The sequence below is a fragment of the Cetorhinus maximus genome, chromosome 1 (assembly GCF_964194155.1).
Source record: "Cetorhinus maximus chromosome 1, sCetMax3.hap1.1, whole genome shotgun sequence".
In the NCBI taxonomy this organism is placed as follows: domain Eukaryota; kingdom Metazoa; phylum Chordata; class Chondrichthyes; order Lamniformes; family Cetorhinidae; genus Cetorhinus; species Cetorhinus maximus.
In genome coordinates this window covers 57,980,620-58,006,138 of record NC_135879.1, presented here as the reverse complement: position 1 = coordinate 58,006,138, position 25,519 = coordinate 57,980,620, and the positions used below count along the sequence as shown (strand labels likewise).

The window sequence follows — 25,519 nt, the reverse complement described above, 5'->3', positions numbered from 1 at the left end:
CCATTGACTGTACACGTGGCCATCAAGGTGCCAGAGTGTCAGCCGGGTGCCTTCGTTAACAGGGAGGGATTCCACTCGATGAATGTCCAGATAGTGTATGACCACAGGATGCAGACTTTGCAAGTCTATGCAAGGTACCCTGGCACCTCCCATGACTCATACATCCTGAGACAATCTCAGGTGTCGAGGCTATTCAGTGCTCCAGCCTGACTGGATGGATGGCTGCCTGCTGGGTGACAAGGGCTATCTATTGAAAAGGTGGCTTATGTCATCTCTCCGCCACTCAAGAACAGAGGCAGAGCAACATTATAATAGGTATCAGGACTCCACAAGAGTGGTGATAGAGAGGACCATAGGTCTTCTGAAGATGTGCTACTGATGCCTGGACCATTCAGGGGGAGCACCACAATACCCCCCAGAGTAGGTGTAACTGAGAGTGGTTGAATGCTGCGCTCTCCACAATCTGGCACTGGCAAGGGGGAACCCATTGGAGGAAGAGGATCTTGACGCTGCTCCACAAGCCACAGAGGATGAATTTAGTAATGAGTCAGAAGAGGAGCACGGTGAGGAGAATGCTGAGGGCATGGGGCAGACCTCTGTATCCTTCAGGGAGGCAGGGAGACCAGGGATGCCTTAATCCAACGGCCCTTCAGCTTGGTTGCCAAAGATCTGCTTCCACATGCCAGGGCTGCCGCCTCCATCCAGGATGTCTGAAATGACCCTTTCATTTGAACCCAAAGTCCACCCAGTACCTGTGCAATAAAGTTCAGAGCCACTCACGTCCAGCTTCACATACTGGCTTACCCTGCACCAAAAAAAAAGGTGAAGCATACTCAGGCCATTAAGACAAAAGCAAAATGTATGTAATTTTCACAATCAAAACAAATTAACATAACCATCTCCGGTGTTCATTTCCACACCAGGAAACATAAACAAAACATTACAGAACAGAAGATCACCCATGACCTTGTGCTCATAGTGCCTTAAACTTATATTTATGTCTTGGTGCCACCCCACCTCAGTGGCAGTGGCATTGGAGGCAGCCTGCTGACTCAGGTGTCTTGTTGACCTTGATGACCTTGGCGGTTGTCCTCTGGTCAGTGAAGCCTGTGCTGGTCCCCCCAGGAGGGTGCGGTCCGTGCCATGCCTGGCATTTCCCCAGTCATCGCAGCCTCAACAGATGCCACAGCCACTGGCAGAGGGGTAGAGGAGCTGCTGCCATCATCCTGAGTGCCCTGAGGTGAGCCCGCAGAGATGACAAGCAGCTCTTGTGCTAACGTGAGGTCACTCTGGACCTCCCTGCTTGCCATTGATGGACGGGCGCCTAGCTGGGGTACTGGGTGCCTCATCCATCTCCCACACTGGCACTAACCGCCTGAAGTTATTGCCTATGTGAGGACTTGCAGGTCCAAGCGCAACCCCAGGAACCCCTGATCCTGTCCCTGGAGCTGCCCATGAGAGTCGCCACTCTTTCAATAGAGGTGGCAGTGAGTTCAGCCATGGGGGCCAATGCAGTGCTCATGCTCCGCATGGACTGCTCCACAACAGAGACAATGGCATGCATACCCTCATGGATCTCCGCCAGATCCTCCCGCACATCCCACTGGACATCCAGCAACTGCCGCCTAATGGACGACTCCAGATGCTCATTATTTGCCTTTGACTCAGCATTGTCCTGGTCTCCAGCAGTCCTCTGACTGCCAGCTCCCAGGGCACTCTCTGCCTCTGCCTGCTCCTCAAGCGAGCGTGAAGTGCCCTCACTACTGTGCTCTGACATTCTAATCGAAGATTTAACACCCACCGAGGTGCTGGTATCTGCACTGGTACCTGGTTCAGAGACCGGGTGGGACGCAGGTGCAGCTGAAGCCCGGCGGTCCTCTGGCGTCAGGGGTGGCTCTTTGGGGTCCTGTGAATGAGTGCCTGCTGGTGAATCTGAGGGGGAACAAAGACATGTCATTAATTTCTGTCATCACACTGTCACTGTGCATACCTGGCATCCTGGTGAGTCAATGGAGATCTGCATCATGCTGCCATTGTCTTTCAATGGTTAATGGGGACTCCAGTTTTGAGGTGCCCATCAATGAAGAGACTGCACAAGAATGTTTGCACCATCCAAAACACTCACCTTGTGCACTGCACTCTTATATTCGTCTAACATCCCAGCCTCTCCATGACCAGCTGACTGTGCATGGCGCCTCTCCAGCTCCAAGGCGTCCTGCTCAAATCTTGTCAGGGTTAAGAGGTTTGGAGGGCCTCCGTCAGTCCATGACCTCTCAGTGTTGTTATGGCTCATCTTCTCCTGAAAGGACAGAGGAGCACTGATTAATCCACTCTCTACCTGCAACACCATTTAAGCCTGGCCAATCCCACCTGAGGGACACCTTGCAAGGCGTATCCAAGCTTTGGCCCTCAAGCCACAAGGCACTGAGTTCAAGCAGCCAGGGCTCACCTCCTTAGCCAGCTCCGACATCATTGACAGTTGGCACTCAGACTCTAACACCCCTGAGCTCCACGGGGTTGTGGGGGGGGGGGCGGTGGCAGCCAGCCCTTAACACTTCGCCATACTGATCCATGCCAACACGGTATTCACTCTTCCCGAGCGCAGCAGGTCATTGAACCATTTGCAGCTCTTCACCCATGTGCACCACACAACGCTGTGGCTGCTGGCGTCAGCTGCCACCTCCTCCCAAGCTTTTTTTGTCAAGTGCGGTGGCCTCCTCCTTCCATCTCTGGGGGCGAGGGTGTGCCTCCTGGCAGCCGCCTGCTCCAATAGCACCGCGAGGGACTTGTCTGAAAACCGTGGGGCCGAGTGCCCACCCGACCTGCCCTCCTGCCTGGCGTCTCCAGCCGCAGTTGAGGCCATGGCTTCGGTCTGCAGAATGCAGAAGATAAGTTCTTCCCTGGCAGCTTTTAAAGAGCTGCCTGTGCCGCTTTTAAACCGCCCACCAGGTTGCCATTGGACCGGGCGCTCGACAGGCCCCCGCCCCTGCCCAGCCCTTCCCGACCATTGGGAAGACACATTTCATGCTGGGTGGGCCTTAAATGGCCAGCCAGCATGAAATTGTGGTCATAGGCTGATTGCAGGCATGAACCTATTTCCTGACTGGTCCCGGGCGTGCCCATCGTGCACACCCGTCAAAGGTAAAATTCAGGCCTTGGAAATTAAAGTGTAGTGTATAAAAAGACAAAGTTTGGAGTAGCAAACTGGGGAATCACCAAGTAAGCAGATTATTATTTAGATCATTGAGCTCACTTCCAGGTAGATGACTATCTCATGAATCATTTTGATCCACTTTTCAAGAATGTCTACCAAGGCAATGAGGGGAGGAACGGGGGAAGAGTTAATAATTCCTCAGAGGCTGATCTTCAAACCATTCAAGAAGAGACTGAACACAGGAGAGACAGGCTACATGGGACTGCATGGGAGAAAACCTCAAAAAGCTTTTCTCGTTAGGGGCCAGGTTAATGACTGTGCATCTGTACTGTTGCTATGGCATCCCTGTGAAACTGTACACAGCTATAACCTGCCACACGCTTCTCTGTCTTTTTGGTCTTAAGAAGGTCACGCTCACCCGTTCTTAGTTTTCGCCTTCCATTCCTGCAGATCCAACACAGTACTAAGGGGAAGATGATGATGAGGGTGATGAGCAGGAGAATGAGGGACAGAACTTATTCCTTGCCAATTTTGAAAATGGCAAGATGATTATAAAGAGGAAGAGGAAGTTACTGTTGAGCCCATTGATGAATCCCCCATGTTCTTGCCACAACTTAGTCAATTTCATCACTTGTTTTTTCACTCCCCCACATCATCTCATACTTTTACACAGGGGTGGAGATGGAGGTGGTGATGGGGGATTAAATGAGGGAGTGAGTGAGGATTTGCCACCTTCCCAAAGGAGGCTGCAGAGACGGCTGCCCATGACAGAGGTATGGGCCCCAGAAGTTATGACTGCTCAACACAAGACAAGGATGTTCAAGAAACATCACACCTACATGCCTACCTAAGGCTACCTACCTGAATTATGCAGCAAGTAACATCTATGACACTGGTGTCTGCAGTCCTCATTTATGGCAACCTTAGGGAAGATTTTCCTTTGTTGCAAATATCAATGGAGCATGTGGGAACTTCACAGGAATCTGCAGTAGACCCCAAACTAGGAAGCAGCCAAAGACGATTCAGTGAATCCTCTTACATGGAAACATAGACTACAGCTCCTGGTGGCACCTGGGAATAGAATGAACGGTACCCCTGTGTACCAGCTTCCAGATCCTGATGGCTGGGATGTTAAGCTACTGTCTCTCAGGGCTTTCAGAATCTTATAGCTACCATTTTCAGAATCAGCCTGTTGATCAGAGGGGATAGAACCATGGCAGCAGTTGGAACAGGACTACTATCTCAGTAGAGCAGCACGTGCCAGATCCCTGGCCTTTACCCTCAGAGCACCATGCTGTTGTCATGTAGGAAATGATAGTGAGCTGCCCCGGCACAAGCTCCAGTAAACCACGGAAGGAGCTTCCACCAGGAGCAGGCTGCCATGGGAGGAGGACCACATAAGCTCAAGAGCCTCAGGTTGCACCTAAGAGAAACAGTAGAATAGCAGAAAAAAAGTATGTACAGCAACATGGGGAAGAATGATATAAATAAATATTAGGCTGGCTTGTGTTCATTTTAAAAGAGAATGTGCTGTTTTAGCATACTTTTATTCGTGGAAGTTAAAGTCATATTGGGAAGGCTAATTCATGATGACTTATTCATTCAGGCAATCATTACTGACATGACGTAGGGCAAAGAGGTCTGATGTAATGTCCTAGAAATGGTACTACGTTTTTACTTGAAGGTGGGGAGAAGGAGATAAAGCATTGATGAGAAGTGTAGATTTATTACACAGAGGAAAATACTTCAATGATCAGCCGTGCTCTGATTCTCTTTGCAGCAATCACTGAGGAGTTCCCTAAGTGATAGTCATCATAATGCTCACCTCAATGTAGTTCTGCTCCAAAGCAGAAATGGATATGGCCACGTTCCCAGGAATATCCATGTCCAGGCCTTTTGATATGGTTAAGATGTGCAGGGCACAGTTGGCTACAACAAAATAAGGCACAAAAGCACCCATTTAAGATCCCAGTGACCACTGGTAGAGGCATATACCTCGATATACTGCTGCTCTGCTGCTGTTCGTGCAACTATTAGTCGGCTCATTATTCATAAGAGTAGGGGGCAGGCCTTGTCACCCACAAGCCATTAATCAACATGCTTTTCTTTTTTGAGGAATTCGCTTCCTCAGTGAATAGCAATTTTCTAATAAATATCCCCCCATAAATTCCTCCTCAGACATTAATTGCTTGAATTTTTTTGGGGGAGTACAAACTCTTTAAATGATGCCTCACCCTCCTTTTCTCAAACCTCTGCAGCTGCTCGTCCATTCAATGGTATGCCCATAGGCAATGCAATACGTGTTTCTAAGAAGCCTTTATTGTGGGTCTGGGGATTGAAAATCTCACACTTCCACAGAGAGTGAAAAGAAAATCCAAGATTGGCCAGGTTAAATATAATTAAAAATTATTCACAGCTTCAGTGGTCATTATTCAAATTTTCACAAATCTTCAAGCTTAAAATCTTATCTCTTATTCTAGACTCAGCTGATCCTGGCAACAGATGCATCGTATGGCCAGGAAATTAGACATGATCCCATTGAAGTGCCTGTTGCACGCCTCCTAAAATGAGGTCAATGTCAAGAACACAGAAACTGGGCTGCTGGCTACATTTGTTTATTATTGGCGAGCTGCAGATTACAATCAAGTCCCAGAGGCAGCTCACCAGTATCAGGGTGGCAGCCCTTTGAAGAGTCTGGGGGCGGGGGTGGGGAGGCTAGCAATTGGGAAGTCTGTAGATTTCACGTGGAGCACACCTGCTCCTCCCGGCTACACAATAAGGTAAATAAAAAACTAGCTTTAAGTGCCAGCATCTAACAGTCCCTTTAAGGGCTGCTGATTTGACTGCTAGTTGCCTGAAGAAAACGAGCAACAAATGTATGGGGACATGCTGCTGACATTTGCAATCAAATTTGTGAAGCCAGACTGAAACAGGTGTTAGGCCATGGAATTGCATATGCAGTGGGTCTAATACCTCTTTTAGCACTTGCCTTAGACATTGTTGGAGGAAACCTAACTAATATGGCAGGGGTAGCACACTTTTTGACATGAAATGAGCACACACACCCTATCTCTCATATTGGACCTTGACAGACAAAAATGGGCACAACACAATCCAATTTCTAGGGCAAAATTTCTCATTAGAAACATTAAGAGGCAAAAGAGAGGGAGGAATTACTGAGAAAAAGTGCTCAGAAATCTAATGGGACTAGAGGCTGACAAGTGCCCTGGACCTGATAGCCTGCCTCCTAGGATTTTAAAAGCAGTAGCTGCAGAGATAGCTAGGATTGTTTGTAATCTTCCCTAGATTCTGGAATTGTTCAAGTGGATTAGAAAATCGCAAATATAAAGAAAGGAGGAAGGCAGAAAGCAGGAAACTATCAGCCAGTTATCCTAACATCTGTCATTGGGAAAAAGCTGGAATTCATTACTAAGGATGTAGCAGAAGAAGATTTAGAAAATCATAATGCAATCAAACAGAGTCAACTTGCTTTTATGAAAGGAAAATCATGTTTGACAATTTTATTAGAGTTCTTTGAGGATGTAACAAGCAGGGTGGATAAAGGGGAGCCAGTAGATGTAATGTATTTGGATTTCCAAAAGACATTTGATGAGGTGTTACATAAAAGGTTACTGCACAAGCTAAGAGTTCATGGTTTTGAGCGTGATAGCATGGATAGAGGATTGGCTAACGAACAGGAAACAGAGGGCTGGATTTTACACTCCCCTGCTGTCAGGTTTGAAGGTGGGTGGCCTTCTTGCTGCTCACCCAACCTGTCTAAGGTCTGCCATGATGGATACTGGGTGAGTTGGCATTGAGGATATAAGGGCAAAGGGTGGTGGTGGGGGGGCATGGGATTGACATAAAGTTGGCATACGGGTTATAAAGGCCTATGGGGATGAATAGGGGGGTCATGAATTGCTATGAGTTTGCACTAAGTTGGCATAGGAGCTATAAAGGGCCATGGGAATGGGTGGGGGGGCAAGAGGTGGCATGAGTTGCCATGGTTGAGGCATGGGGTGTGTGTGAGGGGCAAGGGGATGTGAGGGGTGAGGGCTAGGGGGCTGTTTTTTGTTTTTATGGGAACTGGGACAAAGTTCCAGAGCATCAAGGCAAGCCTTTTAAAGAGCCCCCCTTGGCATCCAGAGGTCCTTATGGCTGTCTCCAAACTCTTTCCGGGGCCGGCGGGCACCCACGCCCCCCCACCCCCCTGTAAAATCCAAAGATTCAGGGCACTTTCTTCCAAGTCAGATTTATGGAGTTGGGAATTTTCCTAACTCCACGCTCCCAACTCAGGAGCGAAAACTTGGCCCAAGGAGTCTGCCAAGAGTCGGCCCAAAGCAACATAGATAGGTTAAATGAGTGGGCAAAAATCTGGCATATGGGACAGGGTTTTCCCCTCGTTGGGTGGGCAGGCCCGAGAGCGGCCACAAAACCGACCGCCACCAGCGATCGGGCCCCACTGCGATTTCACATGAAATGGGGCGCCGGACTGGCTGGGAAGGGCCAAGCAGGGGTTGGGGTCTGTTGGCTGCTAGGTCCAATGGTGACCCGGCGGCCAGTTTAAAAACGGCACAGACATCCCCAGAAAGGCTGCCAGGGAAGGACTTCTGTCTGCCGTTGTAATGATGGACTCGAGTGCGGCTGCAAACGCCAGGCAGGAGGGCAGATTGGGTTGGGACTTGACCCCCTGTTTTTCTGATGAGTGCCTTGCTGTCCTTTTGGAGGAGGTGGCTGCCAGGAGGGACACCCTTGTCCCCAGAGATAGGAGGAGGCCACCGCACCTCACCAAGAGGGCATGGGAGGAGGTGGCAGCCCAGGTGAGCAGCCATGCCGTGGTGTGGCGCACATGGGTGTAGTGCCGGAAGCACTTCAATGATCTGCTGTGCTCAGGAAGGGTACCATGTTGGCATGGATCAGTGCTCAGTGTTAAGGTCGGGCCACTCCCCCTGTGGACCTCAGGGTGCTAGAGTCTGAGTGCCGACTGTCAATGATGCTGGAGCTGGCAAAGGGGGTGAGTCCTGGCTGCTTGGACTGAGTGCCTTGTGGCTTGAGGGCCATGACTCAGATGTGCCTTGGGAGATGTTCCCCAGCTGGGGTTGGCCAGGCTGCAATGGTGCTGCAGGTGGAGAGTGGACTAATGAATGTTCCTCTGTCCTTTCAGGAGAAGACAAGCCACAACAAGCCGAGAGGGTAGGTACAGGTGGCTCTCCTGGTTTGAACAGGACACCCTGGAGCTGGAAAGCTGGCATGGTCCCCGTGCAACCGGCCGTGGAGAGGCGGGGGTGCCAGATGAAGGTAAGAGCACAGTGCACAGAGGTGAGACTTTTGGATTGCGCAGCCATTCTAGTGTAGTCTCCTCATTGATGGGAACCTCAAACCTGGAGTCCCCATTGATCATTGAAAGACGATAGCACCGTGATGCTGATCTCCATTGTCTGACCAGGGTGCCTGGCATGCGCAGTGACAGTGTGATGACTTTAACTAATGACATGTCCTTCTTCTCCCTTTTAGGTTCGCCAGCAGGCGTCCGATCTGGAGACCCCAAAAGGCCACCCCTGACTCCGGAGGACCACCGAGCGCCATTTTCACATGCGTCACACCCGCTCTCTGAAGCAGGCAGCAGTGCAGATACCAGCACCTCGTGGGCATTAGAGCGGCGGCTAGTATCTCGGTGCACATTGGTGAGAGCACTTCACAGTCGCTTGAGGTGCAGGCGGAGGCAGAGAGTGCCCACGGTGACGGTAGTTGGAGGACTGCTGGGGACCAGGACGATGTTCAGTCGAAGGCTGATGATGAGCCTCTGGAGTCGTCCAGTGGGCAGCAGATGCTGGATGTCCAGCGAGATGTGTGGGAGGATCTGGCAGAGACCCATGTTGATCTGCATGCCATGGCTTCCATGATGGGGGAGCCCATGCGGAGCGTGAGCACTGCATTGACCGTCATGGGTGAGCACACTGCCTCCTCCACTGAAAGAGCGGCGACTCTCATGGAAAGTCAGCACCAGGGACAGAATCAAGGGTTCCTGGGGTTGCTCTTGGACCTGCAAGCCCTCACACAGGCACTCACTGACCTCAGGTGGTCAGTTTCAGTGTGGGAGATGGATGAGGGCATCCACTATCCCACCTAGGTGCCTGTCCATCAATGGTGTGCGGGGAGGTCCAGAACAACCTCATGTTGTTGAACAAGCTACCTGTTGTCTCTACGGCATCCTCTTAGGCTACTCTGGATGACGGCAGCAGCTCTTCCGCCCCTCTGCCAATAACCGTGGCATCTGATGAGGCTGTGGAGACTGGGGAGTTGCCAGGCATGGCACTGGCCACCCCCTCCCTATAAAATTCTAACAGGACTAGACAGTGTAGATATAAGAAGGATGTTCCCGATGGTGGGGGAGTCCAGAACCAGGGGTCACAGTCTGAGGATACGGTGTAGACCATTTAGGACTGAGATGAGGAGAAATTTCTCCACCCAGAGAGTGGTGAGCCTGTGGAATTCGCTACCACAGAAAGTAGTTGTGACCAAAACATTGTATGTTTTCAAGAAGGAGTTAGGTATAGCTCTTGGGGCGAAAGGGATCAAAGGATATGGGGAGAAAGTGAGAGCAGGCTATTGAGTTGGATGATCAGCCATGATCATAGTGAATGGTGGAGCAGGCTCGAGGGACCGAATGGCCTACTCCTGCTCCTATTTTCTATGTTTGTTTCTCCCAAGCGGGCCCAACACAGGCTCCACTGGCCAGAGGACAACTGCCAAGGTCATCAAGGCCAACAAAATGGCAAAGTCACCAGACTGTCTCCAATTCCAGTGTCAGCGAAGGGGAAGCACCTAGACGTCACACTCGCAAACATAAGTTAAAGGTACCATAAGCACAGGTCATGGGTGATTTTATGTTCATTTCTGTTTACTTTATCTATACTGCTCTGGGAATGAAGACCAGAAACGTTTATGTAAATAGTTTGGAATTGTCACAAAGAGATAAATTTTGTTTTTCGTCATGGCCTGTCTATGCTTCACCTTTTTATTTTATTGGTGCAGGGTACGCCAGTATGTAATGCTGGACGTAAGTGGCTCTGAGCTTTATTGCACAGGCACTGAGTATTCCTTGTGTTTAAATGAAAGGGTCCTTTCAGACATCCAGGATGGAGAAGGCAACCCTGGCATGTGTTTGAGGCTGATCTTTGGTAGTCTAGCTGAAGGAGCATTGGATCAAGGCGTCCCTGGTGTCCCTGCCTCCCTGGAGGTTACTGAGGTCTGGCTCCACGCCCTCAGCGTTCTCCTCACCACGCTCATCTTCGGACTCACTACTGGACTCATCATCTGTGGCCTGTGCAGCTACGTCAAGAACCCCTACCACCAGTGAGTCACCCCTTTCCAGTGCCAGATTGTGGAGAGCGCAGCATGCAACCATGATCAGTGACACCCGCTCTAGGGAGTATTGTAGTGCTCCCCTGAATGGTCCAGGCATCGGAAGCGCATTTTGAAAAGACCTATGGTCCTCTCTACCGCCGGCCTTGTGGAAGCATGACTCGTATTGTAACGCCCCTCTGCCTCCATTCTTGGGTGGCGGAGAGGCGTCATGCACCATCTTTTCAACAAATAGCCCTTGTCTCCCAACAGCCATCCATCCAGACAGGCTGGAGCGCTGAAGAGCCTTGGCACCTGGGAGTATCTCAGAATGTAAGTGTCATGGGAGCTGCCAGGGTACCTTGCACACACTTGCAGAATCTGCATGCTGTGATCACACACGATCTGCACATTCATGGAATGGAATCCCTTCCTGTTAATGAAGACACCCAGCTGACCCGTTGGTGCCTTGATGGCCACATGTGTGCAGTGGATTGCACCCTGGACGTGGGGGAACCCAGCAATCGCTGCAAAGCCTCTGGCTCGCTCAGCCTGGCTGGCCTCGTCCATGTGGTAAAGAATAAATGTCAGTACCTGCCTGAACAGAGCTTCTGTCACCAGCTTGATGCAACTGTGAACAGCTGATTGGGAGACTCTGGCAAATGGAGGTCATGGTCTTCCTTGAGAGGTGGAGCCTCCTTCGGCATTGTACCTCGGACATATTGAGGTAGCTGCATTGCCGCCTGTAAACCCTGGCAGCAGGATAATGGTGTCTTCTGCAGTCCTTTTTGCCTTGGACTACCTGCTGACCCTTCACCTGTTGTGCCTGTACCTCTCCCCCCATAGGTCCCTCCCCCGGAAGCTGCATTGGGACACCTGGCCTCCTCTCCCTTCTGCCCCTCTCTTCCTCCTCAGAGGACGTGCCTCCAGCGGAGGCCACAATTACCAGGGTAAAAGAAGGCTGTCCTGGAAGGGTCCACATGGTCGGAATCCTCCGGGAGCCTGGCAGACAGCAATGAGTCCTGAAATGAGGTCTAGAAATGCTAAGAATGAAATCCCGAACAGAGATGAAGCTGCCAAGTACCAATAAGCAACCAGCTGCAAACTATCTCCAAAACTGCTCACTACTCACACTGGTAATGCTGCTGACCCTTTTTATCCCACCCTTGGATGAGGTTTGTGAAAATGTCGGCTGCCCGCCTGCCTGTTTTGCCCATGCGATGAGCAGAAAATTGCACGGGCAAAGTAAAATCACAGTCAATTGGACTGTTACGGGCCTTGAGTGGTCTGTTAATTAATGGCAGGCACCGCTCCAGCACCAGTACGTGCCCACCGAGCAAAATATTGCACGGGCGCGCGATAACATCGGGACGCACGCCCGATATTTTATTCCTGATCGGGTCGGATGCGCACCCGTCTGCAGGATGAAAAATTCCACCCATGGAGTATAACGTTGGAAAATTTGAGAGTATCTACTTTGATAAGAATAGAAAAGCAAAATATTCGCCCAGATTTTCATCCCCATGTCGGGTTCTTTGAGTCGGGAGGTTTCCTGACTGGAGGAACCCAACCTTTAAAATTGGCTGCCCACAGGTCGGATTTTCAGTTGGCGTGGCGGGCTGAAATAGAAATCAGGATATGTGACCCCAGAATGAGTGTGGAGGCTGCCAGGTATGGAGGCAGGCTGCGCGCAAGGACTACCTCCGTGCTCCAGCACTGTGTTTAAATGAAGAAAAAATAACAATGAAACATAAAACATCCCCCCAACCCTCACCCCTCATTCCCCCCACACACTCTCAATGCACATCCATGCCCCAACTGCCCCATGGCCCCTCACAACCCCTATGCCAACCCATTCTCCCTCCACCCATCCCCCATGCCCCTCACACCCCCTATTCTAACCTATGTCCTCCCACCCACCCTCATGGCCCCTCATAGCCCTATGCTAAACCATGACTCCACCCACACCCATGGCCCCTCACATTTCCTATGCCAACTCATGCCCCTCCACTCACCCACATTGCCCCCATGTGCACTATGCCAATATATTACCTCTCTACTCACCTCCATTGCCCCATACTTCCTATGCCAACTTAGTGCCAACTCATGCTAACCCATGCCCCCCCACACCAGCGTTTGCCATCACCCCTTCCATGTCAACTCACCTATGACAGTTCTTTGACAGTTTTGTCAGCTTTGAAACTTCCTGGATGGCTTTGACAGCTTTGACACTTCCTGCATAGCTTTGACAAATGGACAGCTCCTTAAAGATTTCTTGACTGTTGGACAGCTCTTTAACAGTTCCTTGACAGATGGACAGTTCCTTGACAGCAGGACAGCTCTTTAACAGTTCCTTGACAGCTCGCCTATTTAACAGTTGGGCAGTTCTTTAGCAGCCTTACAGTTACAATGAATTTGTGCATAAAAATTGCATAATCATGTTCTCTTTACACAATCCCAAAGGGTGCCTTACCTCCCCCTGGAGAAACATAGTAACAGCCTTCCTTAGACATGTATGCCATTTTCCAGAGTCTCTGCCAACTTCCCATTATGGAACCCCAACAGAAATTCCAAGCGCAAGCGTATATGTAGATGGCTCTAAAGAGCAGTGTAGTGGTGGAAGATGAAAATTAAATCTCAATAAAACTAAAGGAATATGGACCATTAAAGGAGGGTGTCAGAACTGGGGGCTAAAAACTCTGATAACTCTTGAAGAGTCTCTGGAGGCTGCTCACCAAGTGACTAAGAAGAAGCAATCAAAATTAAAGGGAAAGGTACCACATAGAGCAGCTATGAGTGTTCAGGGAAGGAAAGTTGCAGCTCATAGGGGGAGGTGATGGCGTAGTGGTATTGTCGCTGGACTAGTAATCCAGAGACACAGGGTAATGCTCTGGGGACCCAGTTCGAATCCCACCACAGCAGATTGTGGAATTTGAATTTGAATTCAATAAAAATCTGGAATTATAAGTCTAATGATGACCATGAAACCATTCTTGATTGTTGTCAAAAACCCATCCGGTTCACTGATGCCCTTTAGGGAAGGAAATCGGTAATCCTTACCTAGTCTGGCCTATACGTGATCCCAGACCCATAGAAATGTGGTTGACTCTTAAATGCCCTCTGAAATGGCCTAGCAAGTCATTCAGTTCTAACAAACCGCGACAAAGTCACAAAAAAGGAATGAAATCGGATGGACCACCTGGCTTCAACCTAGGCAACAGAAACGACAGCAATGTCAATCGCAGCCCTGCTGACCCTGCAAAGTCCTCCTTACTAACATCTGGGGGCTTGTGCCAAAATTGGGAGAGCTGTCTCACAGGCTAGTCAAGCAACAGCCTGACATAGTCATCCTCATGGAATCATACCTTACGGATTATGTCACAGACTCCATCATCACCATCCCTGGGTATGTCCCGTACAAATGGCAGGACAGACCGAGCAGAGGTGGCGGCAGAATGGTATACAGTCAGGAGGGAGTTGCCCTGGGAGTCCTCAATATCGATTCTGGACCCCATGAAGTCTCATGGCATCAGGTCAAACATCGGCAAGGAAACCTCCTGCTGATTACCACGTATCTCCCTCCCTCAGCTGATGAATCAGTGCTCCTTCATGTTGAACATTACTTGGAGGAAGCACTGAGGGTGGCAAGGATGCAGAATGTACTCTGGTGGGGGGGACTTCAATGTCCATCACCATGAGTGGATCGGTAGCACCACTACTGGCTGAGTCCTAAATGACATGGTCTGGGCCTGTAGCAAGTGGTGATGGAACCAACAAAAGGGGAAAAAAAAACTTGGCCTCATCCTCACCAACCTGCCTGCTGCAGATTCACCTGTCCATGACAGTGTCCACTGCACAGTCATTGTGGAGACAAAGTCCTGGCTTCACATTGAGGATACCCTCCATCGTATTGTGTGGCACTACCACCGTGTTAAATGGGATAGATTCCGAATAGATCTAGCAACTCAAGACTGGGCATCAATGAGGTGCTGTGGGCCATCAGCAGCAGCAGAATTGTACTCGAACACAATCTGTAACCTCATGGCCTGGCATGTCCCCCACTCTACCATTACCATCAAGCCAGAGCATCAACCCTGGTTCAATGAGGAGTGCAAGAGGGCATGCCAGGAGCAGCAACAGGCATACCTAAAAATGAGGTGTCAACCTGGTGAAGCTATAACGCAGGACTGCTTGCATGCCAAACAGTATAAGCAACAAGTGATAGACAGAGCTAAGTGATCCTAAAAGCAATGGATCAGATCTAAGCTCTGCAGTCCTGCCATATCCATTCATGATTGGTGGTGGACAGTTAAACAACTCACAGGAGGAGGAGGCTCCACAAATATCCCCATCCTCAATGATGGAGGAGCCCAGCACAGCAGTGCAAAAGATAAGGCTGAAGCAGTCGCAACAATCTTCAGCCAGAAGTGCTGAGTGGATGGTCCAAATTGGCCTCCTCCAGCAAACCCCAGCATCACAGATGACAGTCTTCTGCCAATTCAAATCACTCCACGTGATATCAAGAAATGGCCGAAGGCACTGGATACTACAAAGTCTATGTGCCCTGACAATATTCCAGCAATAGTACTGAAGACATGTGCTCCAGAACTTGCCGTGCCCATAGCCAAGCTGTTCCAGTAAAGCTACAACACTGGTATCTACCCGGCTATGTGGAAAATTGCCCAGGTATGCCCTTTACGCAAAAAGCAGGACAAATCCAACCCAGCCAATTGCCGCTCCATCAGTCTACTCTCGATCATCAGTAAAGTGATGGAAGGGGTCATCAACAATGCTATCAAACGGCACTTGCTTAGCAATAACCTGCTGACTGATGCCCAGTTTGGGTTCCTCCAGGGTCATCTCAGCTCCTGACCTCATTACAGCCTTGGTTCAAACATGGACAAAAGAGCTGAACTCCCGAGGTGAGGTGAGAGTGACTGCCATTCACATCAAGGCCGCATTTGACCGAGTGTGGCATCAAGGAGCCCTAGCAAAACTGGAGTCAATGGGGATCAGAGGAATATTCTCTACTGGTTGGAGTCATACCTAGCACAAAAGAAGATGGCTGTGGTTGTTGGAGGTCAGTCATCTCAGCTCCAGGACATCACTGCAGGAGTTCCTCAGGGTAGTGTCCTTGGCCCAGCCATCTTCAGCTGCTTCATTAATGACCTTCCTTCCATCATAAGGTCAGAAGTGGGGATGTTCGCTGATTGCATGATGTTCAGCACCATTCGCGACTCCTCAGATACTGATACAGTCCATGTCCAAATACAGCAAGACCTGGACAATATCCAGGCTTGGGCTGACAAGTGGCAAGTAACATTAGCGCCACACAAGTGTCAGGCAATGACCATCTCCAAGAGAGAATCCAACCATCACCCCTTGACGTTCAATGGCATTACCATCACTGAATCCCCCACTCCCAACATCCTGGTGGGTTACCATTGACCAGAAACTCAACTGGACTAGCCATATAAATACTGTGGCTACAAGAGCAGGTCAGAGGCTAGGAATTGTGCGACAAGTAACTCACCTGCTGACTCCCCAAAGCCTGTCCACCATCTACAAGGGACAAGTCAGGAGTGTGATGGAACACTCCTCACTTGCCTGGCTGAGTGCAGCTCCCAGAACACTGAAGTAGCTGGACACTGTCCAGGACAAAGCAGCCCACTTGATTGGCACCACATCCACAAACGTTCACTCCCTCTACCACCGATGCACAGTAGCAGCAGTGTCTATCATCTACAAGATGCACTGCAGGAATTCACCAAGGCTCCTTAGACAGCACCTTCCAAACCCACGACCATTACCACCTATAAGGACAAAGGCAGCAGTTAGATGGGAACACCACCACCTGGAGGTTCCCCTCCAAGGAGCTCACCATTCTGACTTGGAAATATATCGCCGTTCCTTCACTGTCTCTGGGTTAAAATCCTGGAACTCCCTTCCTAACAGCACTGTGGGTGTACCTACACCACATGGACTGCAGCGGTTCAAGAAGGCAGCTCACCACCACCTTTTCAAGGACAACTAGGGACAGGCAATAAATGCTGGCCCAGCCAGTCCACATCCCATGAATGAATTTAAAAAAATTATCCAACCCTGTGTTTGATAGCTGCTGAAGTGGAAATGGGGCTGCCTGAGACAGTTATATAAAATTTGCTCTATGTGCCATTCTACAGTACCATCGTCATAGCTCAATAATGCAAAGAGATTGAGCCAACTTTCAGGCTACAATTGACCACAACTGAATGTGCTGGCCATCTGCTCCATGGTGTCCTGGTGGCAGGTAGTAAAGCATGCATTGTCCTCTCTGCTGACCAGCAGCCGGAGTAACAGTTTCCCAAGGGAAGGGCCTGCAGAAATAGCTGGTGGCATTTTCAAAGATGCCATTAATAACTTAAACCTGACCCTTGATCTTCCTAGCACGCAGTCTTTCCTACAATACCTCTGAAAGTACTAAATATTGCAATTTGGGTGCTTCAAAGGAGCGAACCAACTACACAATTAGTCATATATTTAGATATCTTAATAATGCCACAGGATCTACTTCCCAGCTTCCTTTCTCTGCTCTGTGAATGCTTGAACAGGCTGTAGCTGCCAAAAACAGTTTCAGGACCCCTTCAGCCACCTTAGAACCCTGGACCTAAGAGCATCCCTTGCTACAAACCAAGCATTCAAAAATATTGCTGTGATTTCCATTTAATTGTACTACTTAAACCTCTGCTATAGGGCCTAGATAGTAGGAAATGGGGTGAACACAAAGAGGCAGAGAGACATTGAGGGATCCAGGCCTAAAGTTTAGTTTTCTGTGTTTCTTTACTCCCCTGAGTGCTTCACTTGGGTTATTTATTAATTCTTGGGTCCATATACACTACTCAGCTGAAAATGTAAATGTCTGCAATCATAAAGGGCATAGTCCACTTATGGAAACTGTTGCCAGGCCATTGTTTAAGGAAACAAAGTGAAGCATACACCTTATGCAAACATAAAGGAGAGAAAGGGAGATAAAACAACCATGAAGAATAAAATCTAATTATTGCATACTTGCCTGTTTGGAATTACCTTGCATTTTTGTATTATTACACACATAGATTGTCAATTATTTCTAAAGTTATACAACAACTGAAATATCATGATGTCACTGCCAAAGTCTGAAAAACTATTGCAAAGCAAAAATAATGGCAAATTACTTCCCAAAAGCTTATTCAAAAGTAGAGACAAACAATTTGCATTTTTATCATACTAATTGAAAAGCAGAACACTGTGAATGCTGGAAATCTGAAATAAAACAGAAAATGCTGAAAATACTCAGCAGGTCGTGCAGCAACTGTGGAGATTCGGCACTTTACAGCCTTCCAGACTCAATATTGAGTTCAGCAATTTCAGACCATAATCTCTGCCCCCATTTTTATTTCCTTTACTTTGTTTTTGCTTTCCATCAGCAGCACACCTGCTCTAGGTACATCTTCTGTTCCTTTATTTCTTTCCTTGCGTCACCACCATTCCTAATGGCTCTGGAAGACTAACCTTTCTGTCATTCAGTCTCTCCTGTCTTTCACCCTATCATGGACCTTCCTCTTGTCCTTGTTGTCATGACCATGGACCGTATCCCCAAATTATTTATGGACATATTAGACTTTTTAAGTAAGACATGTTTTTTTAGAAAAAGGACATACAAGCAAAAACTGGCTGAGAATATAAGGTAACCACTTCCTGGAAAATCCTTATGTGGATTACTTGACCAACTAGTTCAGAGAGAACAGAATATTGCACCTAAAAGGAGATAATGGAAAATGATTATCACCTCAGCTGAAACCACTTCCTGTTGACTTATACCCACACTGTGAACATGAGCTAAGTTGAAAAGAAAACAGATCTGGGGGAAAGACATGCTTGCTTTTTCCTTACCAGGAATAAACAAGGAAAGGGGCTTAAAAATCCAACTGCAACCCTAGTTCTATGTGCTAGTCTGGTGTTCTGCTCTGGTGTGTGTGTGTTCTGTGAAGGTCACAGCTGAAGAACACTAGCTGGGCATTCCTGCGCTTGCAGATAAAAAGTCCTTTCTCTCTGCTGACTCACAAGTCAGCAAAGCCACAGTCAAAAAGGAAACAGAACAACTCCTTTCAGATAACCTTCAGAAGAAAGAATCTCCAAATCAACTGCTCAACTGCCAAACTCAGTGCCACTGGAATCACCGCAACTTAATGGCCACAACGTTTTACCATCTACGCCTCATGAACAAGCCAAAGGACTCATTTGTATATCTTTTTAACTTTTATTTTTGGACTCAGTTTTCTCATTTATAATATATGTGCATGGTGTGTTTTTATTATTTTTTCTTGCATTTAATAACAAATAAACCCACTCTTTGGATGGAATCCTCTGTGCCCGCTGGCATCAGGCGTGTTCAATGGCATGAGTGGACAATATGGCGAGAAGGCCAAAAATCAGTTTCACAACATCGTGAACCCAGTTTGCGATCATCTGAACAGCCTGTTGATGGGCTGCATTTCCCGCCATCGGACATCGGGAACCTCATTGTAATACATCAGCATTTAATTATAAGGCTAGCCTGCCAGACTCATCCCCCCGCCTTGCCACACTGAATCGCCCGCCCATGTCGGCATGATTGCATGCCAACATGTTTCACAACAGCATATAAAAGGCATGCAATTGGCAAGCTGCACTTTGAGGGGAACTTGGAGGTGAGTGCCCAATAACGTTGCAGAGCGCTCGCGAGGGACACCTGTTGGACTTCAAGGTTGAGGCACGTTGTGTGGGGACAAAGGCTGCCCTGCTGGTTTGCGGGGATGGGGGGGTGGCAAAGGCTGCCCTGCGGTTGAAGGTAGCGCATAAGCATGTGCGGGGTGAGGGGGGTTGTGGGTGAGGGAAGCGGCCACGCATTAGGGATACCTTGTATAAAGTGACCATTCCTCTGCAGCTGAGACAGTTCAGGCGCAGCCACATTGGAATGACTGGAGTTGGGCCCCTAGCTTATTTTTTCATTCAAGCAATGCAGAGGCAAGAAAGTGCCACCAAGTGCTCTATGCCTTGGGCACAGACTGCAAATTAATAAACATTTTAGTGGACTGCAGAACCATTGGGGAACTGGGCACATTGTACAATCTCCTTGCTAAAGCTGGTCGTGGAGCAGTCACAGGTGGAGGCGCTCACAGCCCCTTGCAATGTCATCATCCCTGTTTGGCCAGTCTCCCCCATGGTTAAAGCTAACAGTGCAGCTTTGCAGCATGGGTTAGGAAAATGCCTGTGCCTGAGCTGAAAGCACAGCATGCAGTCCAATTGGAAAAGCTGCCGTCAATTGGTCAGGTGGAGTGGGATAGAGGAAGGTGGGGTTTCCGGCAGCCATGCAGCGCACTAATCTCTGGCCATGCAAGTGGTGGCCAGCACTCTCTGGGGTGCATTAAGAGGCCTTCAGACTTAACCAAGAAAGGTTCTAAGAGCACCCATGCTAACCCACGTGTCTCTCTTTCATCCTACAGGAGGAGTTCATCAGGATCATGAAGCCTGGTGAACTAGCTGTATACCTTGTGGAATACAGAGAGCGAAGACGATGGAGAAGAAAGCGTTTGGGGTGCCTGGCTGAGCAGAGGGAGGAGCAGCACTCTCTGGAAGAACGGGCGGCTGGGGGCCCCACACACGCCACCGAAGAGCCACAGCGAGCTGTTGCTGGTTGGCGCCTAGTTAGACCCAGGGTCTATTGATGCTGCCTTTCATTCCTGCAGATGACTGAGAACCAGTTTTGCCGAAGAGTGCGCACATCTAGTTGGTTGGTCACATCTGCCACCTCCTGCAGAATTTGGTGCCACGTGGACATGGAGAGCATCCACTGCCATTGACTGTAAAGTGACAGTTGCATTCAATTTCTATGCCAGTGACTCCTTTCAAGGCTCCACAGGTGACCTCTGTGGAATATCACAAGCCTCCACCCACAAATGGATCCATGAGGTCACGGATGCCATTATCGCGACTTTGTGCATTTTGCCCAGGATCAGGAGAGCCAGGATGCAACAGCAATTGGATTTGCCCAGATCTCAGGTTTCCCACAGGTGCAGGGTACCGTTGGGTGCACTCACATGGCACTCAGGTCTCCGTCGCAACACGCGGTCAACTATGTCAACCGCAAGGGACTCCATTCACTGAATGTGCAGCTGGTGTGCGACCATCACAAACGTATCCTGCAGGTCTGCGCAGTTTCCAGGGAGTGTGCACAACTCCTACATTCTCAGTCAGTCACAGACCCATAACGTCCTCCAGGGCCCACAGAGGCTTCAGGGAAGGCTCCTCAGGGACAAGGGCTACCTGCAGAGCACATGGCTGATGACACCCATGCGGCAGCCTCAGACTGCAGCAGACTGAAGGTATAACAAGGCTCATGCTGCAACTCAAAACTTGGTGAAGTAAACCATCAGGATGCTGAAAATGAGGTTCTGGAGCCTGAAATTGTCAGGTGGAGTCCTGCAATATAGTCCAGAGAGGGTGTTATGCATCGTCGTCGCCTGCTGCGCCCTTTACAACCTGGTTCTCCAACGGGAAGAGGAGCTGGCTGAAGAGGACATTCAGGAGCTGGAGGTCTCCTCTGATGAGGATGTCGACGGTGATGAGGGTGAGAGGGTCCTCAAAGGAGATGATGATGGCATTGAGGCCCTCACAATGGCCGGACGAGGCAGGCACGCTTGGGAGACCCTCATAGCTGCTAGATTTGAGGAGGATGGTGACGACATAGAGTGAGGAGACACCATTAGATCACATTGCATTTATGAATCTTTGACTCCAGTCTGGCTTCAGGCAGCACACATAACCTCTGTGATAATGCTCCTGTCATGGGGACGCAGTGGAGGCCTTAATAATTGCTCGCTTGCAGGAGGATGATGACGATATGCAGTGAGAACACTCCATAGATCTTCACATAGCCTCGGAGAATGTCTGACTTCTGTCTGGCTGAGGGCAGCTCGCTTGTGTTCTGTGATCAGGGTCATATCATAGAGGCATAGCCATGAAACTTTAAAAGCATCTGATCCTTTGTCTGCCTTCAGCACCTGACCCCTTCAGGAGCACACTGTCACTGGTCACAGATGCTGAAGAGATGGGGGCCAGCCCCACCTTAAAGGTGCTGAGAGCACACAAAGAGAATGATGGAACTCTGTGATGCCTGCCCAAGACATTCTAGCTGCAATGACAAGTACCATCGAGGTGCAGGCATCAGTAATGTGTCCCGGTAGTGTGAGGCCGGACCTTCACTTTGATCCGAAGGCTGCAAAAAGCACATGGAAGAGGCTCTGGACTGAGGCACCTGCCTTTATCTTGTGCAGAAAGGTTTTACATTTGAGTGACATGAACGCTGCTCATCAAAACAAGGAGCCATAGGCAGGGAGACATTCTTGGGGGCTTATTGACAATAGCAAACATTATGTACAAGTGATTAACACCCGTGCTCCTGGCTGTGCAACTACATCTCCTTAACCTTACTAACCGTGCCGCTACATCTTGGTGCTCCTCGGACATCCACAATGGAATTAGAGGCAGCCTGCAGACTGCTACACCCTGTCTGTGATGACCTTGATGAGCGTCCTCTGGAGAGCCCGTGCCTGCTTTCGGGAACTTGCTGAGTGGCAGTGGCACCCTCCTCGAACTGTGGAGCTGCAGCTGCTGGGGGTCACAGGAAGAGGGGGTTTGAATAGTCTGGACACTCCAGGAGTCACCTGGGTGGATGGCCCCGGATGTGCACCTGCTGATCCTCCTCCCTATGGGTGCCCAAGGGCCCCTGGCTGAATTCTTGAGGAGAAGGGGTAGCTGGAGTGAGATCGAGCTGCCCCGCACCCATCTCACGTGGAGACCAGCTATGGAGTCATCGATGGAGTTCAGCCCGCGCAGCAGTGCAGGAGCAATGCCCTGGATCAAGGTTTCCATGAAGGCCGCCATCCTACCAGTGTTGACCTTGGTGTGTTGGCATGCAAGCGCTATCACCTCAGCCTGAAGGCAGATGGACTCCTCCATCATGCCTTGCAATTCTAAGGAGTGCAGCGGATATCCTTCCTGATGTTCCGGAGCTTGCCTTTGCAGCTCCAGCAACTATGACATGACCGAGTCCAGAGGCTTGTCATCCAACTCAGACTCAGCAAATTTCTGGCCTCCAGCACTCAGAGGAGTGCTGGAAACCTGGGAAGTCCCTGCCGCCACCTGCTTTGGATCAGTATGATATGCTCACCAGATTGTGATCCCAAGGCTACTCTGACGCTAGGTCCCACCAAGGGGTGTGTCTCTGTGCTGGTGGAGGGTGTGGTGAGCACTGTGACGGGACTTCAAGGACAGTGCACTTTATATATGGTGCCTGGTGTGATGAACTGGCAAGGTGATGGCATGGCAGGCGAATGAGCGCCCGCCTGCCATTGAAACGAGAATGCATAATTAATGCTGCGGGTTTGGGATGATATGGCATGAAAATCCACCATTGCAGCTGACAGGTAAAATGCACTTCGTGCAAATCTGGGATGATTCCGCCCTTTCTTTGACTCAAGACAGCCTGGTTAAATTGGTTCCTTTTAAAACATAAATACATTTGGACTAGGAAAAGGTATCCACGAAGGAAGGGATCCTTTTTAAATTAATCTTGTTGCGACCAACCGAGGGGGGCTGAATAAATTAGGGGAGCCAGTTCCTCCCTCCTCACGCAGGAGCATAACAATTTGGGTGCCTCATCCGGGATCATAACAAGTTGGTGGACCTCGCCCGGGGACCAGTTGTAACATTGTCCTACCCAAACCTTGCTCAAGACTTATTACATCTTTAACTTTCGCCAGTTCTGAAGGGCACAGGTCTAAAATAGTAATTCTATTTCTCTCTCTACAGATGATCCCTGATCTGCTGAGTATTTCCAGCATTTTCTTTTTTATTTTGCATTTTTATAGCTCCTTTCAAGACCTTAAGTTGTCTCAAAGCACTTCACAGCAAATGAAGTTCTTTTAAAGTATAGTCACTTTGTAATGTAGAAGGCTATTTGTGCACAGCAAGATTGCACCAATAGCAATGAAATTAATAACCAGATAATTTATTTTAGTGATATTGGTTGAGGGATAAATATTGGCCAGGACAATGGGAGAATTCTTCTGCTCTTCTCTGAATAATGTCATAGGATATTTTATATGTGTCTCAGGGGATAGACAAAGTGTTGGTTTAGTGTATCTTCTGAAAAATAGCACCTCCAATGATACAACAGTCTCTCTTTGCTAGACTGAAATGTCAGCCTAGTTTAAGTGCTCAAATCTCTAGAGGAGAAAATGTAACTGTTAAGCCAAGGCTGACATTAGTTGAATCCAGTGGTATACCAAAGATACAGAGAATGTAAGGTTGTAAAACAAAGAATACAGTGAAGTTTGAAAATTGCTGACAAATATGTATGTGTAAATTTTGCTAGTTTTAAATTTTTTTCAATTTAATTTTTGGATTTTTTCAGTTTATCCTACTGAATTCTACATCAGATTCACATTGAATCAATACCAATACAACATTTTGTTCCCCCTTAGTACAGGACATTCTTCTGAAGCTCTTGAATACCTGAAACAGTTTCTGACCCTGGCAGAGAAAAGTGATGATAAACAGAGTTTGGTGGATGCCTGCAGATTTCTTGGAATTATGTATAATAACCTGGTAGGTACCAGTTTACATAATTGGGGGTAGAAATTGGACCTCAACTCATTTTACATGTGAAAAAAGACACAAATACCATTTTTGTGATCAATATCCAATGCCCCAAGGATGCCGGAGGAACATCTGACCTGAAATTGGGTCATGCCTTTTTCAAGGGTCTCTGACAGCTGTCTAAAACAAATCTTCAGTCCTTGAAATGCGTAATTGAGTGATTTAATGCTTTTTAAAGTTCCCTCACAGAATTTGGACTTCAGGATTCTTCAGCGGTCACTGCAGTCTAAGTAATTACCACTGGTGAAATTTTTACATTAATTTAGAAAAAAAAACGATATCCTCAATCAGGAGAAGCAGGAATGCTTCCCAATTGCACAACCATCATGACAGTCTCTCCCATCCCATATTGCCCACCTCAATCCTTCTCCCAGCACCTACCTTTGGATGACTGCAGAAAGGGGCTCAGCACTTTTGCAAGCTGCCTTTGGAAGCTCGACAAGACAGCAGCTCCTGCTGAAAATGTTCCAATTTCAGGCCAGCCTACTAAGCTCCCTGTATGGTAGGCAGGCAGTATGCCAGCTGCAAACATGCCACCTTCCATATTTGTAAAGGTAAGTCTGCTGGCGGCAGGAATGCATGTCAGCAACATCTAAAGTCCAGGGTGACTTAATCAAATTAGGCTCCTGTGCATTTTACAGGACCTGTTCTCCATTATCAAATGCCCCAACACTTAACTCACCACATGCTGAACTCGCAAAGCATAGCGTGGCACTAACTGTTGCATTGTATCTACCTGGAAAGTTCATTTTGTCTAAACAGAGAAAGATTTGCTGGTCTTGTACTATTGTTGACTGCCTCAGAAATAGTTTGGCACAGACATGTGTGGTCTCATCGGGATATCTGCAGTGCTGGAGGCTGGTTGGGGAGTCAGTAAGGAACACAACAAGAAGCTAGAACATTTGCCAGAAAAGGGAGGAGGAGGAGAGCATTGCAGAGGCAACCATATCGACAGAAGATAGTTAGGCAGTATTCTCATTAACTGTACTCAAAAGCAGAATCTTCTGTTCAGCATGCGTGGGCGGGCCCCACACGCCGATGCGTAAAATGACGTGCAGTGACGTCGGGCTTGCGTCCCGACGTCACCATGTGTCATTCTAATCTTTTGTTCAGTGGGCGCGCACCGGAGTCGGCTGCACACCTGCTGAGCTGTCAAAGGCCTGTTAAGGCCATTAATAAACTAATTAAGCAATTTGACAGGGCTGGCCGTACAACCTTAAGGTTGGCGGGCAGGCGAAGCGCCCAGGCGGCTTTCACATTTTTCATGAAACCTCATTCACGGGCGAGAGGAAGTTTCATGAA

At 48.8% G+C, this 25,519-nt stretch overlaps 1 protein-coding gene across 3 annotated transcripts in view; it reads left to right on the top strand.

The window, feature by feature from the left end:
* ttc29 (tetratricopeptide repeat domain 29) overlaps positions 1 to 25,519 on the top strand; it is a 697,530-nt gene that overhangs the window by 468,846 nt on the left and 203,165 nt on the right. For all 3 annotated transcript variants that reach the window (XM_078547675.1, XM_078547757.1, XM_078547804.1), the window contains one exon: positions 24,043 to 24,166. In XM_078547675.1, coding sequence (XP_078403801.1) covers positions 24,043 to 24,166 — 124 coding nt within the window. The remainder of the gene's footprint in view (positions 1 to 24,042; positions 24,167 to 25,519) is intronic.